Here is a 17,092-nt window from a genome sequence, read left to right on the forward strand (position 1 = left end):
CTGTGTGTCTCTGTATGTGTATGCTTGTGTGCCAGGCACTTTTGTGTCATTCACTTTAATACAAATTCATTACTAGATCTGGAATTATTTCAATAGAAAAAAACCCAAATTTAAGATTCCTAGGAACTGCTGCTTCTGGAGAGTGAATGAACTTGTATATACTGAGTCCCAGAAATCTTCATATAAAGAGGCATCCAGGTTAATTATGATGCAGGGGGCTCAAGAACTATACTTTGAGAAATACAAACTTATACTAGTTATACATTTTAACTAAGACTTATAAAAACATGTTGATAAATTTTCTTGGATTACAGAAAAATGTTTGAAATAGCAGTGTTATGTACATAAGTTTAAGTAGAAAATATATTTTATTTATTCAACTTTGTTGATTCCAGTATATTTTGAAATGACACACAAAGTTATACCAAACCTATTTTTTAATTTCATTACATTCCACTCCAAATTCTTTACCATTTACCAAAAATAACTTTTTATAAAGCTTACTGTTTTGTCCATTAATATACAGATGATCAATCTACACTTTTTTGCATGTTTCTCTCAAAAGTTAGAATAGCTTATGATATTATATAAAACTAACTGGTATATTACACACCAAACAGAAGTACAGATTCTGTACAATGTAATAGTATACATATATATTACAAGAGACTAAATGCCTTGTTAAAAGTAATAGTTTAAGAAATCTTTCATGGAAAAAAAATCTGCATTACAAAATGTGGTGGCTTAAGTATCAGCTGCTTTCCGCTCATGAATTTCTTTCAGTCGGCATTAACTGTCCATTTAGCTTCATTAATAGTTTTACCACAAGGCCAGCCTACAAAGTAAAATATATGGCGACAGTAAATATCAAACACGTATGGCAGTGGGCAGTTCCCTATCTATCTGAAAAGGAACCTTCTTGGTAGAAGGCAGCTTGTCAAGAATAGGAGTACTTAGGCTTTCCAGAAATTTAAGGAGCAACCTACTGGATGCAGCTAGTGGCTCAGATACCAAGAAGAGGTAAGGACTACTTAATATCTTAATAAAAAAATAGGGAATACTGACCAGAATTAAAGGAAATGGCAGAAAAAAGAGTTTCACTATTATAAAACTGAAATATTCACTATTATAAAACTTATTCAGATAAGTTTCAAGCTTATTTGCTTAGGCAAGGCCTATGTTTTTTTCCCTTGGTCTTAAATACCTTAATTTCATAAGTTATCAAAGGTTTTCCTTGAAGTAAAATGGATTGTCACTTTAAAATTTTTTTCCTTTTCTTTTTAATTCAATTAGCCAACATATAATACATCATTTGTTTTTGATGTAATGTTAAATGATTCATCAGTTGTGTATAACACCCAGTGCTCATCACATCACTAAAACAGCAGTTCATTAGAAGTCCAAAGTAATTGATAAGTGCTTACCTGTTTTGTGTGTACTATAAAGCTCATTTTATTTTCCATACTATGGATCTGAAAACATGTATCAGCATCCCCCAACTGCCACATAAAACAACCATACTTAAGACTGATGAGTAAAGCCTGCAACATAATTAGAAACTGTTTTACTGAAATATATATTAAAAACAATACCTCTCTTCTCTTACTATCTACAGTGCCCTAATTGATCTAGTCCTGTCTAAACATAATGGTTTTGAATGTCAGAATAAAATCTATATGAGGTACCCACATTAACCTCACAGAACCTAAAGTACAGAGCCACATAGATGGTAGATGCACAGGAGACTACCTCGAGCAATGATAAATTGTTTGTATTAGACTGACAAAATATTTTAAAGATGCCTGTTCTGTGGTATGTGTATACACACACACACACACACACAGACACAGACACACACACACACACACACACACACACACACAGTCTCTGGCATATCATTCAGCCATGAGAAAGAAGATAGTACTTCCATTTTCAACAACATGAATAGACCTCGAGGTCATTATGCTAAATGAAATAAGTCAGAATAAGACTAATATTATAGGATACCACTTAATTCAGAGGCTAAAGAAGCTGAAGTCACAGAAACAGAAACGGAATGGTGGCTACCAAGGGCTGGGGGATGAGTGAAATGAGCAAATGTTGGCCATGGAGTATAAACTTGCAGGTATAAGATGAGTAAGTTCTGGGGAATCTAATGTACAGCATAGTGACTATAGTTAACAATACTGTAATATCTATTTCAAGTTACTGAGAGAGTAGATCTTAAATGTTCTCATCACAAAAAAGAGATGGTAATTGTGTTATGTAACAACATGATGGAGGTATTTGCTAATGCTATGGTAATAATCATTTTGTAATATATAAGCATACCAAATCAACCCACTGTATACCTTAAACATACACAATGTTATATGTCAATTATGTTTCAATAAAGCTGAGAAAAAAAGATTCCCAATCTCTCAGTGACTTTCAGGAAAATTAAATAGACAGGTTTTTACTTTCTGCATACTAAAAACATTCCCTTTACTTCATATAGTATCTTCTGAATATGGACTTGGTACTTTCAGATCTGAAATTTACATAATGAGGTAACATGCTGACTTAGGCAATTCCATCTCACTAAAATTAAGTACAGTGATATATCTATTGTAAAAATGAGCATAATTTTTTAAAAATATTTTATTTATTTATTTGACAGACAGAGATCACAGATAGGCAGAGAGGCAGGCAGAGAGAGAGGAAGGGAAGCAGGCTCCCTGCCGAGCAGAGAGCCCAATGCGGGGCTCGATCCCAGGACTCTGGGATCATGACCTGAGCCGAAGGCAGAGGCTTTAATCCACTGAGCCACCCAGGCGCCCCCCATAATTTTAAAAATTAATAACATACCCTTCAAAAATTCATCAAATCATTTAAAGCAAATATTAGAATAACCTATTCCTACATTTTCCTAATGAAAAGCTATATTTAAAACAGGCATTCAATTGTATCTTTTTGATTATTTTAAAATGTCTCTCCTAGCAGTAACTTTCATTTTCCTGCCCTGAAAATATATCCTTTATATACACACATGTACAAAGAAAGTGTTTGTGCAGCCTTTAAAATACACGTTTAAAAACATCTGCATTCTATGACTAGCAGTTCTTAACGTATTGATTATAAAAACTGAAGTGGCTCAGTGGGTTAAAACCTCTGCCTTTGGCTCGGGTCGTGATCCCAGGGTCCTGGGATTGAGCCCTACATCGGGATCTCTGCTCAGCAGGGAGCCTGCTTCCCCCGTCTCTCTCTGCCTGCTGCTTTGCCTTCTTGTGATCTCTGTCAAATAAATAAAATCTTCAAAAAAAAAAAAAAATCACTTAAAAAGAAAAAGAATTGAAGTTACGTGAAAAAGATAGGTTTAGGGCATTTTTAAAGTGATGTTCTTAAATGAAACAGTACAATTAATTTTCATGAGTGTACATTATATATAATTGGAATAACATCTTTACAATTAGCAAACTACATTTATATTGTAAAATATAGCTTTATAGATAGGATATGCTAAAATATCTATTTACCAAGGTACACAATGAAACACTGATTCAAGATATAATACCTTAAACTATCTATCTTTTGGATCAGTTGCTTGAAATTTGTTCAATCAAGATGCAGAAAATATTCCAGTAGTATGGCCTCAAAACAATTTAATATACAGAAAACAAACAAACAAACCTGTGGTACAAGTCCTCAATTATATGGAGGCCAAATTACTAACAAAGTACTGAGGTTCTAAATTTGAAATAAAGGTTTTGTTGGTAAAGAACAGAATGCATGATGGAAGGAATTTCTGAGAAACCGGTAATAATGAAAACAGCTCAATGGAGCTGGAACGTCCCTGTTGCCCCATGTTGGGTGTAGAGATTACTTAAAAATAAAATCAATCTCTCTCTCTCTCTTTTTTTTTCCCAAAAAAGGGGTGGGGGTGAACCACAGAAGTCAGCAGTAATACATAGCAAGCCAGGAGAAAAAGTGATGTTGACAAGTGATCGTGAAGATGGCATTATGTGGATATTTAAATAACCAGTTGTATTTGAGAAGGGCATTATGGCCAACATAAATTGATATCAGCAAAGGTAATCTACTGAGGGTATGGCAGTAGTACTATTATGGTTAAAGATACATTAACAAGTATAGTTCAGTGATGAAATAGCAATGCATTCATTATAATGGTAAAACACTGACCTACAACACAGTCTATTATACATTCAATAGTGTCTACATTTTATGTAAGTAGGACAGAAAAATCTCTGCTAAGCATATGAAATTGGCTAGCCTATACTTTCTAATGGGAAACTCTCATTATTTCAAAGAGAAACAAGATACAGAAGATACAAGTAATTGATATAAAAAACAGAGCTGTATTCTATCTATAGCTTTTCATGAGATTTAATCTCTGAAGCTATCATATCCCAAGTAGAGTTTTAAATGTAAATAAGGGTATTTTTGCAAGTGAAGATGTTTAGTCTCTTAAAGTAAGCTTGTCAAATTCACCCCAGCATATCTTGATAACTGCAAGACAACCGCGGACAAGCTGACTATTCCCACCTTTGATGATTAGAAAATATAATAACTTAGAGCCTTCATCAGTGCTATAAATTTATCAGTGGTTTAAGGAGCACAAGGTAATGGTTAGATGGCAGAAAACATTGTTACCCTTTGGTTTAATCACTTTCTTATACCCAAGGACAGTATTTTTATTTAATTCCTAGAAATCAAACATCTTATCCTTTCCAAAAAAGCAGACTGTTAACTATTAATATTATCATCCTCTGCCTGCTACTGCAATCTCACTCATTCCTGGACCAGAATATTATTCATAACGTGAAATGTTATAATGCTGACCCATCATACGGGGGGGGGGACTAAATAAAATGTTTTATTGTTGCCTAAATTTGAAATGCTACCAAATATCAAACATACACTATAGCTTACAGAAGAGTCTTGGTGTCATACCCAGAGCATCACCATTTAGTACAATAAAGGATTTGTAAATGTTGTATAAAATGCTCTGAAATAGCAGAGGAAAAACTTCTTGAAATGGTAAGGGAAATTTCTCCTTTAATTTCCTTTAACAAATTTAGTACAAAAGAAATAGAAAAATGGTTGCAAACTAATATGAAGCAGCCTATTTTGTCTGAAAAAGTAGCATAAATAGAAAATGATAATGAGCAAATGACCCAAAAGCAAGCTGACATCAGAGACTTCAAAAAAATCCAGTTCCAGATAAACATCTGAAGTCAGTCCCTATTCAACAATATGTCCCTACATATTCTCTATCTCCATTCACAGGCATATCTAACAGCGTGATAAAATGGCAACTGTCCATAAGGATGATCTGGAGTTATCAGAAAATGACTAAACTACTTTCAGAAGTTATGTGATTACATAATAAAAGATTATGAAAGTAAAAATTAGGTTTATGATAAAATTTCCTAATTCAAAATGTCTTTTTTGACAAGCTGTTTATTACCTCAACTGATCTATTTATAGACAAATCTGAATGAACAAAATTAATGATTTTTCTTAGCTTCCTATTATAAACTAGAAAGCTGTTCATTCTGATAAATGCGTTAAATATGCTAAAAATAATCCCAAATTTCATATTATAATGACTCTGATTAAAAAAGGAGTATAATACAGTAATAAGCCTCTTATGGAAAAGCTCTGAAGTGATCTAATAATAGTCCCTTCCACGCTTCATCTTGCCTGTTTCCCAGGCTCTTACAACTAATTCTAATTTTCAAAGTGAATCCCTTGTATCAGATAGTCTATTTTTCTTTTTTTAATCTGTATTGTTTTCATTTAAACTTAACTGAATTTTTTAAATAGGTAATATAATTACAGTTAAAATTTTTAAGTTGCAAAACGGTACATAGTAAAAAGTCTCCCTCCTACTCTTGTTCTGTTACCTCACTGCCTTCTCTAAAGGCTTTATGACTTTCTAATCATACACAAGCAATATGTATTTATGTAGATATAGTCTTCACTTCCCCCATTTTTACACAAATAGTAGCCCATTACATATGGTTCACCACTGTGCTTTTTCGCTAAATATATCTTGGAAATCATTCTATACATTCTTCATTCTTTTATATGGGTGCACGGTATTTCAACATAAAAATATACTATAATTCATATAACTATATAATTAATGTTAATAATATAATTAACGCCTTACTGACAATTATTTACTTTTCAACCCTCATCCTTTGCTATTACAAATGAAATTGCAATGAATAGTCTTATATAGTCATTTCTAGATTTTTTCATACAGACTGGTACCATTTTTTTGACATTATAAAATGTAACTAGTTAAAAACAGCTGTAAATCTACCTTAGTTTCCATGTTGAGGAGATGAAGTCCTTTTATATTCACTCCTACATACACAGGGATGACTTTATGATTGCTGGGGCTTGCCTTTGTAAATATCTGTCCTGTGAAAAAAGCTGCTCCATATGTAGGAATTTCCCAACAATTCTGTAAGAACATGCGCTGAAGGTGATGCATTTCTTTACTGACACCCTCACTTGTACTAAGATTCTAAAAACAAAGTAAAGTAAAAGAGATGTGAACAGAGAATATACCTTTGATAATCCAAAGAGGTCAACTAAGCAGTTTCTAAAATCATGGCCACCCCCAGAGAAAAATACAATTGTGTGACACTAGCCCAAGAGCAATTTTTTTTGAGATGTTAATCTTTAAAAAAGGAAAGAAATATCAAAATCTAAAAATATTGTTTGTCTATTCTATTAGGTTTTAAGTGCCCCTTCGAAAGGGATAGTGTATAATTTCATGGGTGTGTGTATGTACATGTGTTTAATCTCTAGTCCTTACCACAGAAGCCAACATACAGAAGGCATTCCGTAAAAGATTCCACATTATTAAAAATAAAAATATCATGCTATCAGTTTCATGTGAACTAGAAGATCCATTTTTAATTTCAGGACAGTAAATTTAATATAATTATGTTTAAAACATATTGAACAATTTCAAACAATTTAATTTACAAATTTTCAACTAGGATATAAAGTACCCTTATTTCTATTAAAAGCTTACCTTGTATTCATGAAGTATTCGGTTTGTCCAGTGAGGTGCCTTACTTTTTAGTTTGGTAACAGGTACAATGGACTTTAAATTTTCTTCACTGTAAGCAAATATGACATGTTTTAAATAAATCATCCTTAGTAGCTAAAGTACATAAATCATTTAGAAACAAACTGCTTTAAGTAACATGATTTTTGAGCTGAAGAATCTGTATTGTAAAATATTAGAGAACTCTCAAAATTTTATGCAAAAGGCCACAATCCCAACATTCTCATTTAAGAGAAATGTTTCTTCTTTCAACAACCACAAAGTATTTTTGAAAATTGAAAACCACAGGGGTGCCTGGGTGTCTCAGTGGGTTAAGCCTCTGTCTTCAGCTCAAGTCATGATCTCAGGGTCCTAGGATCAAGCCCTGCATCGGGCTCTCTGCTCAGTGGGTAGCCTGCTCCCCCCCAACCCCTGCCTGCCTCTCTGCCTACTTGTGATCTCTCTCTGTCAAATAAATAAATAAAATACTAAAAAAAAAAACCCCAAACCATTCAATTGTAACTGGTATTGGAGAGCCGAAAATTAACACCGAAGACAGAGAGACATGAAATCACATGTTTAATCTTTGAGAGAAAACACTGAGGTTTTAAGCACTGAAGCTTAATTGTGGTTTTCAATTTTTTTCTTTCTTTTTTTTTTTTTTTAAAGATTTTACTTATTTATTTGACAGACAGAGATCACAAGTACGCAGAGAGGCAGGCAGAGACAGAGAGGGGGGAAGCAGGCTCCCCACTGAGCAGAGAGCCCAATGCGGGGCTTGATCCCAGGACCCTGGGATCATGACCTGAGCTGGAGGCAGAGGCTTTAAACCACTGAGCCACCCAGGTGCCCCAAAAATAAAATCTTTAAAAAAGAAAAAAGCTATATCAAACCATAGTCAAATACAAGAAAAGTAGCTTTGGAGAGAGTATAACTTTAAGAATGTTTTACCATTCTTTTGTTTGGTTTTGTTTTTTTCCTTATTCCATGCCTTGTATCCTTTAGTTCCAAACCAAAGAATAAATATATATTTTTTTAAGAATAAATATTTCTTAATAGCATTTTTAAACTTTCTTGGTTAAACAGAATCTTAAGCACAGCACAAGACCACGTTTTAAATACTTACTTTAGGAAACCTTGCTTGTGTTTCTTACTCTCATAATTTCCATAAACTATTTGCAACAGTAGACTTGCCAATGTTATCAGTTTAGCGTCAGGAGCTGTATAAAAGCCCTTCAATAAATTATATCTGGCTTCATCAAAGAGAATAAGAATAGCTAGTGGGTCTTCAATCTTAAAAGAAAAGGTATAATTTGGTTATTGGGCTACAATTTCCTGTTACAAATATACAACTTGTCACTTTCTAATTTGGAAAAGCAAAAGCTACATATCCATATATAAATGAGCTGTTACTGATTTAGAGCAGAGGCTGACAAATTTTTCCTGTTCAGGGCCAGATGATAATATTTTAAGCTTTATGAGTCACAAAGTCTTTCTTACAACTACCCAACTCAGCTAGTGTAGCACAAGAGCAACCACAGGCAATCTAGTAACAAATGGGTGTGGTGGTGTTCTCATAATACTTTATATATGGATACTCAAATTTGAATTTCATAAAATTTTCCCATGACATGGGATATTATCCTTTTGATTTTTTTTCAACCATGAACAGCTTGTGGGTATATAAAAATAAACAGCAGGTCAAATATAGCAATAGGTGCTATAGTTTATTTCTGATTTACAGTCTAATAAAAGATTATCATTAGTTTATAGATATCAATAACTTCTAGCACAATTTTACCTAAATTATTTATATTCCTCAAACATTATTCTACATTTTTCATACAATATAGTAGTGAACCTCAAGGAAGGTAAAAGGAAGTGTGTCAATTCCTAGAAGGGTAATGTAGTTTTAAAAAACCTTGTTTTAAAAAAAATTTTTTTTCAATTTTCTTTGGCTAAAAACACTTGGCACTTTGAAATAACACTCAAGAAGAACAGAAGATTTTTTTTCTCCTAAGTTTCAAATCTTTGTAAAGTTTCATTTTATCCAATAAGATTAACAAAGCCTGAGGAGCTAGCCTACTCCTGCTCCAGTTGGAAACAGTTATACAGAGTTTCTGAATGAATACTTAAAAGTATTTCCAGGGAATCTGGGTGGCTCAGTCAAGTAAGCGTTTTGCCTTCAGCTCAGGTCATGATCCTGGGGCCCTGGGATGGAGCCCCAAGTTGGGCTCCCTGCTCAGCAGGGAGTCTGCTTCTCTGTCTCTCCCGCCCCTCCACCCAGCTTGTGCTCTCTCTCTTGCTTGCTCTCTCAAATAAAATCTTAAAAAATTATTTCCAAATATAATTCAAAGTCATTCAATTCCTTATGGTAAAAGTTATTTTTGTCTAACTAAAATAATCTTACAATACTCTCTATAATGTGAAAAAAACAACAACAGAGGTTTTCATGGGGAAAAAAGATGAGAGGATTTTTCTAGATTAAAAGAGACTAAAGAGATAACAATCAAATTCAAATACTAAGTATGAACCTTGACTAGATCCTACATATGGGGGCTACATAAGACTTTTAAACAATTGGGGAAAATCTGAATATGGATCACGTATTAGACATTATTATGGAAATAAAAATTTTATTAGGTGAAATGGTATATTATAGTATGTTGGTATGTCCTTTTTCTTAGGAGATATGTTAAAATATGTAGGGATTAATTGCTATGATGTCTGGAACTCACTTCTGAATGGTCCATAAAGAAAATACAGAGAAGTGAAGGTAATAAAGCAAAATATTAGCAGTTAGTGAATTTAATGACTTTTATTACTTTTTCAACTTTTTGTGGTTTTTTAATTTCTCAAAATTAACAGTGAAATTTGAAGAGTTTGAGTAGGTAATAGTTATAATTCCTAATAGCATATTCAGTGAGCATATTTAGTGAGCATTAGTCAACAATTATTCGAGAGAGATAGAGAGAGTGAGAGAGAGCATGAAAGGGGAGAAGGTCAGAAGGAGAAGCAGACTCCCCGTGGAGCTGGGAGCCTGATGCAGGACTCGATCCCAGGACTCCAGGATCATGACCTGAGCCAAAGGCAGTCACTTAACCAAATGAGCCACCCAGGTACCCCCAATCAACTTTTAAAATGTCACTGAGGTGAGGCGTCTGGGTGGCTCAGTCGGTTAATTGACGGCCTTCGACTCAGGTCATGATCCCAGAGTCCTGGGATTGAGCCCCGCGTCGGGCTCTCTGCTCAGTGGGGAACCTGCATCTCCCTCTCCTTCTGCCGCTCTGCCTGCTTATGTCTCTCACTCTCTGTCAAATAAATAAAATCTTTAAAAAAAAAAAAAATGTCACTGAGGTGGAGAAAGAAGATAGACTGAGTATACTGAGATTACTTGCAGATTTTATGTAACTAATACATTCTTTGAAACTGCACTAAAAACGTAAAACAGAAATTTAATATTTTAACCAATTTTAAGTGTATAATTCAATGACATTAATTACAGTGTTGTGCAAGCATCACCACTATTTATACAACTTTTTCATCACCCAACAGAAACTATTAACCTAAGCAATAATTCCTCATTCTCTCTCCCAACACCTGTGATAACCACTAATCTACTTTCTCTTTATGAATTTTCCAATTCTAGATATTTAATGTAAGTAGAATCATACAATATTTGTCCTGCTGCGTGTGGCTTATGGCATGTGGCTTATTTCCTTAGTATGTTTCCAAGGTTTATCCATGTTAAGACACTTATCAGAAGTTCATTCTTTTTTTATGGCTGAATAATATTCCATTTCATATATATATCACATTTTGTTTATCCATTCATCTGCTGATGGAAACTTGTTTGTTTCCATCATTTTGGTTATTGTGATAATACTGCTCTAGTATATAGATACTAGATAGACACTAGATAGACACTAGTATATAGATACCTGTTTGAGTTGCTATTTTCAATTCTTCAGGTATATATTAAGAGTGACTATGAGATCATATGGTAATTAGGTTTAGTTTTTTCAAGAACCACTACTGTTTATAGCAGCCATATCATTTTACAGTCCTACCTGCAATGTACAAGGATTACAATTTCTCTGTATTTTCACCAACACTCATTATTTTCCTTTTCAAAAATCTTTACTATTATAGCCACCCTACGAGTGGGAAGTTTCTCATTGTGTTTTTGATGTGTATTTCCCAAATGACCACTGATGCTGAGCATCTTTTCAGGTGTTTGTTGACTATATGTGTATCTTCACTAGAGAAATTAAAGTCTTTTGCCTATTTTAATTGGGTTGTCTTTTGTTTTTGAATTGTATTTCTTCATGTATTCTGGATGGTAAACCCCTATCAGATAAATGATTTGCAAATATTTTCTCCCATTCTGGGGCATCTGGGTGGCTCAGTCAATTAGGCATCTGACTCACGTCAAGATCTCAAGTCAACTCAACCAGCTGAGATGGACTACCTGCTCAGCCCAGAGTCTCATGGGACTCTCTTTCCCTCTCCTTCTGCCCCTCTCCCTGCTTGCTGACTCTCTAATAAATAAATCTTTAAAAATATATATATTTTCTTCTATTCTGTAAATTTTTAACTTTCTTGATAATGTCCTTTGATATACAATTTTTTTAATTTTCAAGAAGTCCAATTTATCTATACTTCTTTTGTTGCTCATGCTTTTGGTATTAAAATCCACTGCCAAATCTAATGTCATGAAGATCTGCCTATTTGTTCTCTTCTAAGAGGTTTAAGGTTTTGGCTCTTATGCTTAAGTTGTTGATCTACTGAGTTAATTTTTATATATAGTGGGAGGTCAGGGTCCAATTTCATACTTTTCACCATCTGTTGAAAAGACTATTCTTTCTTCACTGGATGGACTTGGCACCCTTGTCAGAAGACAGCTGAAATAGCCTTTTCCAGGGCACCTGGCGGCTCAGTCAGTTGAGCAGTTGACTCTTGATTTCGGCATAGGTCGTGATCTTGGGGTCCTGGGATGGAGCCCTGTGCTGGGTTCCTTGCTCAGCGGGGGAATGTGCTTGAGGGTTCTCTCTCTCTCTCCCTCTTACTCAGCTCACATGTGCGCTCCCTCGCACTCAAATAAATAAATAAATCTTTAAAAAAATTAATCAGCTGACTACGGATTTTGGTTATAAATGTATTGGGTTTATTTCTGGACTCTCACATCTATTCCATTAGTCTATATAACTGTCCTTAAGGCAAAACCACACTGTTTTAACTACTATGGCTTTATAGTAAGCTTTGAAATTGGAGGTGTGAATCCCTCAACTTTATCCTTTTTTTTAAAGACTGTTTTGGTTATCCAAGGCACTTTGTAATTCCATATGAATTTCTGCAAAAAGGCTGTTGGAATTTTTTTAGGGAATGGGGTAAATCAGTAGATTGTTTTGCTGGTACAGACATCTTAATGATATTAAATCTTCCTATCCTTAAAACAGATATCTTTCCAGTTAACTTAGATCTTTAATTTCTTTCAGGAATGTTTTTGTAGTTTTGAGTGTACAAGCCTTGTACCTCTTTTATTAAATTCATTCCTAGACATTTTATTCTTTAAGAGGCTATTTTGATGAATTTCTTAATTTCCTTTTGGGGTTGTTCACTGATGTGTGTAGAAACAAACAAATGATTTTTTTGTGTTAAGCTTATTCCTTGCAATGTTGCTCAATCTACTTATTAGCTCTAATGGGTTTCTTGTGGATTCTTCGTGATTTCCTGTATGTAGGATCATATCATTTGCAAATAGTTTAGCCTTTTCCTTTTCAATGTGGATGCCTTTTATTTTTCTTTTTCTTCCTTTTTTATTATTATTTTTAAAGATTTTATTTATTTATTTGAAAAAGAGAGAGAGAGTGCACACAGGCACAAGCAGGGAGACAGGCAGAGGGAGAGAGAAAGGGAGCAGACTCTCTGCTGAGCAGGGAGCCCAAGTCACAGCTTAATTCCAGGCGCACGGGATCATGATCTGAGCTGAGGCCAGATGCTTAACCAACCAAGCCACCCTAGTGGCCCTCTTTATTTATTTTTTTTTTTTAAGAGAGAGTGCACATGCAAGCAGGTGGGATAGGGACAGGGAGGGAGGGAGAGGATCTTAAGCAGGCCCCACACTAAGCAGTGCTGAGTCTGAGGCAGGGCTCAATCTCTCATGACCCTGAGATCAAGAGTTGGACACTTAACCAACTGAACCACTCAGGTACCCCATTTTTTCTTTTCTTCTTCTTCTTCTTTTTTTAATCTAATTGCTCTGGTTAGAACTTCTAGTACTATGTTAAATAACAGTGCTGAAAGCTGGCCTTCTTGTCTTGTTCCTGATCTTAGAAGGAAAGCTCTAACATTTCATCCAGTATGATGTTAGCTGTGAATTTTTCATAAATGCCAGTTATCATGTTGAGGAAGTTCCCATCTATTCCTAATTTTAAGAGTTTTATCATGAAAGGGTATTAGATTTTGTTAGGTATATTTTCTGTGTCGACTGAGATGATCAATTGTGTTTTTTTCCTCTGTTCTTTTTTTTTTTTTTTTAAGATTTTATTCATTTATTTATTTGAGAGATAACATGAGCACAAGTTGGGGGGTAGGGGCAGAGGGAGAGGCAGACTGCCTACTGAGCAGGGAGCCTGATGGGGGCTTGATCCCAGGATCCTGAGCTCATGACCTGAGCTGAAGGCAGCTGCTTAACTGACTGATTGTTCTATTTGTGAAATTCTAACACATTTTTTAATGAGTAATCTAGATCTTTTTTTGGTTAATTTCATACAAAGTAACTTCCAGTATATGTCACTGAAAGGATCATACTTGTCTTTAGTTTGATAATATAAGAGGGACAATACGAGTAATCAGGTATAAAATATTTACCAAGTTTGTACGTGATCGATCAATTTTCCATATACTAAAATTTCCTTAACTTTGTCTGTTTAATATTTCCTTGGATAAGAATTAGGAAATGCATTGTATATTTTTTCTTCACCAAAGTTATAAGACCTTGGAACTTTTTTTTTTCAATTTAAAAAACTTTATAGACCATCACACTAGTTTAACTTGTAATATCCACTCTAAGTTTCTGTGTTGTTCACTCATCCTTCAGATATCATTATCCTACCCTCCCTCTAAAATTTACAGCAATTCAAATCCAAATGTACTTGTGTGGAACAATTCTTTTTATCAAATGTAAATTCTCATTTTTACTATCTATATAACTCTCTGCTTGATTTGGAAACAGCTACTTACTATTGAGAACAGCTTTTTATGTCCCCTTTGCAAATATAATCTGCACTCAGAATGTATTTTGTTTTCCTCTCACACCAACATATCTCTTTGCTCCTTTGAAATTTACACACTGATTGGCTCTTTATTAAATTGATCTGTGATAGTGTACTTCCTAACTGTGCTAAAGTTCTTTTTGGTATAATCTGTCTTCCATCTGGTTGCTAATTCTCTTTAGGATTCTTTATTTCTTTTGTTTCTAAGACAATGGAGGTGGAAATAAAAAAACCAACCAGGGGCTTCGTAAGTAGACTAACTCAGACTTACCCCAGGGATATGAAGATTAAATAGAAAAACAAAAGTAAAACCTCCTCATACAGGAACAGCCTGTTTCTAGTGCCTACCACAGGAATTCAATAGATTCTGTGCATTTAAATGACTATAAATAAGATTTCCAAGCAAACCTTTTTTTCAACTTCCAAAGGAAGTCTCACATCTCTTCTTAGGAAAAGCTGTGGTGTTTCTCTTTGGGGATCCAAATTAGTCAATTCAGAAAGTATTTCTGGCCAATCACGAACATGTTGCAAGGGTTTATGATAAGGCTTGAGTTGAAGGCCTGAAAAACATCTTTCCTTTTATAAATAATAATGTAAAGATAAATTATATCAACACATAGAAAATTTGTATTAAACCATCTATACTTAAGTGCTGAATACACACAAATTAAAGGTCTAAATAACCAATTATCTCACAACCCAGTTTTAGGTTAAAAGCTTGTGTTTTTAAGAGTATAAGAATTATGAGAATTACTAAAACAAATAAAACATATCAACTGTATATAAGATCTTTAATTCCACTATAGCTTATTTAATTATGATCCAATCAGTAGAATCTAGGTGTTTTTTAAAAAATACAATTAAACATTAAATAACCAATCACAATAACTTCAATTAGCTCCTTTATGTATTTGCAATACTTTGCTTGAAAGGTAAATCTATAGTGGCATCAGGTTGGTCTTAAATAAAAAGATGTGATGGAAAACTAATATAAAGAAAAAGAACGTTTGCATTATTTTAGGTGAAATGAGCACTGACAATAAAGGCAAGTTGGATAAGCACTACATTTAATGGCATTCAAATAAAATTCCATTGCCAGAGAAGTAAAGTTTTCAAATACTTAAAAATTGCTTTGAATGAAGCAGTGGATGAGGAGTCCCAGAGGCTTACCTGTTTCAACAGCTGGAACACTAGTAATTTATATAAAAGAGAAGATCACTGTATAATTTCAAAATTTAAAGTCATTAAGAAATTGATGCTATACCTAAGTTTACCAATCCACTCTCACAAAGGAATAGGTTTACAGAGTAACAACTTTCTTACTGAGGTTTTCTGAACAGATCCAAATAGTGAAATACTGCTGTGTTTCTTGGGAGAGACGCATTCCTTCCATAATCTGCTGCACTGTGGTATTATTTCCATGCTTCAGTTCAACAGAACGGTATGATCCATCCATTCTGTATATTCGAACTTTTTCATACTAGGACAAAGAACAGTAATAAATTAGGCAACCTGGTTAGAAGTTACATATCCCAGCCTAACAAAAATGCTTCAATTTCAATTTCATATGTTTTATTATAGTTTTCAAACATGGAAAATTACAGAAAACTGCTTCAAATATCTGCTAGCACACTTTAAAAAGATTTTTATTTCCATTATATTTTCCAGTATGTTTTCCTCTGGATATTTCAGGTGAAATAAATTTGAGAAGCTAAGGCAAATGGTTCTTAAAAAATATTCAACTTCAGATTCTTCTGGTAAATGTTTTAAAGCTGTAACTGTACTAAGTAGGTACCATATAGGAGATATAGAGACTTAGTTACTGAGTCTGTTAGGTATCTCATGAGTCTAGTGGGCCACAAATTATACTGTAGAACTGTGTACTAGCAATAATTTTTCCTAAGAGGAATCTGTAATGGAAGAATGCACATGAAAGTTATGAACAATGGACCTTGAGCCAATTTATTTCTTCCTGTTCAGAACATCTCAAAGAATAATCTTCTCAATACATTTTTTAAAAATCCCTGTCACCTATTTAGCCCATCTCTCACCCACCTCCTCTCTAACAATCAGCACTTTGTTTTCTATATTTAGAAGTGTTTTCTCTTGTGTTTGGTTTTTTAGATTCCACATACAAGTGAAATCATATGGCATTTGCCTTTCTGTCTTATTTCACTTAGCATAATAAATACCCTCTTGCTCCATCCATGTCATTCCAAATGACAAGATATCATTCTTTTTTATGGCTGAGTAATATTCCATCATCTATATATACCACCTAATCTTTATCCATTCATCTGTGGATGGACACTTAGGTTGCTTCCATATCTTGGCTACTGTAAATAGTATTGCAATAAACATAGAAATGCATGTATCTTTTCACACTTGATCTTAGCCAAAAGGCTGAGAAGCAACTGCAAGTATCTTTTCAAATTAGTGTTTTCATTTTCTTTCTGTAAATACCCAGCAGTGAAATTACCAGATCATATGGTATTTCTATTTTTAATTCTAGGTGGAAGCTCTGTATTGTTTTCCACAGTGGTTGCACCAATTTACATTCCCACAAATAGTGCGCAAGGGTTCTACTTTCTCTAGCACTTGTTATTTCTTACCTTTTTGAAACTAGCCATTCTGTCTGGTGTGAGGTAATATCTCACTGTGGTTTTTCGATGTATTCTCAATACATTTTATTGCCCAAACAGCTTGCAGGTCAGTTCATTTTGGATGAATGTACTAATTCTTATCT

General features: G+C 34.1%; 1 protein-coding gene across 3 annotated transcripts in view; it reads right to left on the reverse strand.

Moving 5' to 3' along the window:
- Positions 1–403: 403 nt before the first annotated feature.
- Positions 404–17,092, reverse strand: part of LOC111147252 (KRIT1, ankyrin repeat containing) — a 36,074-nt gene continuing 19,385 nt past the window's right edge. For all 3 annotated transcript variants that reach the window (XM_022503175.1, XM_022503174.1, XM_022503176.1), the window contains 7 exons: positions 15,670–15,826; positions 14,755–14,906; positions 8,196–8,362; positions 7,055–7,142; positions 6,332–6,538; positions 1,425–1,541; positions 404–835 (listed from right to left, as the gene is read on the reverse strand). In XM_022503175.1, the coding sequence (XP_022358883.1) occupies positions 767–835; positions 1,425–1,541; positions 6,332–6,538; positions 7,055–7,142; positions 8,196–8,362; positions 14,755–14,906; positions 15,670–15,826 (957 nt within the window). In that variant the 3' untranslated portion in view covers positions 404–766. The remainder of the gene's footprint in view (positions 836–1,424; positions 1,542–6,331; positions 6,539–7,054; positions 7,143–8,195; positions 8,363–14,754; positions 14,907–15,669; positions 15,827–17,092) is intronic.

This window comes from Enhydra lutris, unplaced genomic scaffold, assembly GCF_002288905.1.
Source record: "Enhydra lutris kenyoni isolate GAN:26980312 unplaced genomic scaffold, ASM228890v2 scaffoldscaffold16, whole genome shotgun sequence".
NCBI classification, from domain to species: domain Eukaryota; kingdom Metazoa; phylum Chordata; class Mammalia; order Carnivora; family Mustelidae; genus Enhydra; species Enhydra lutris.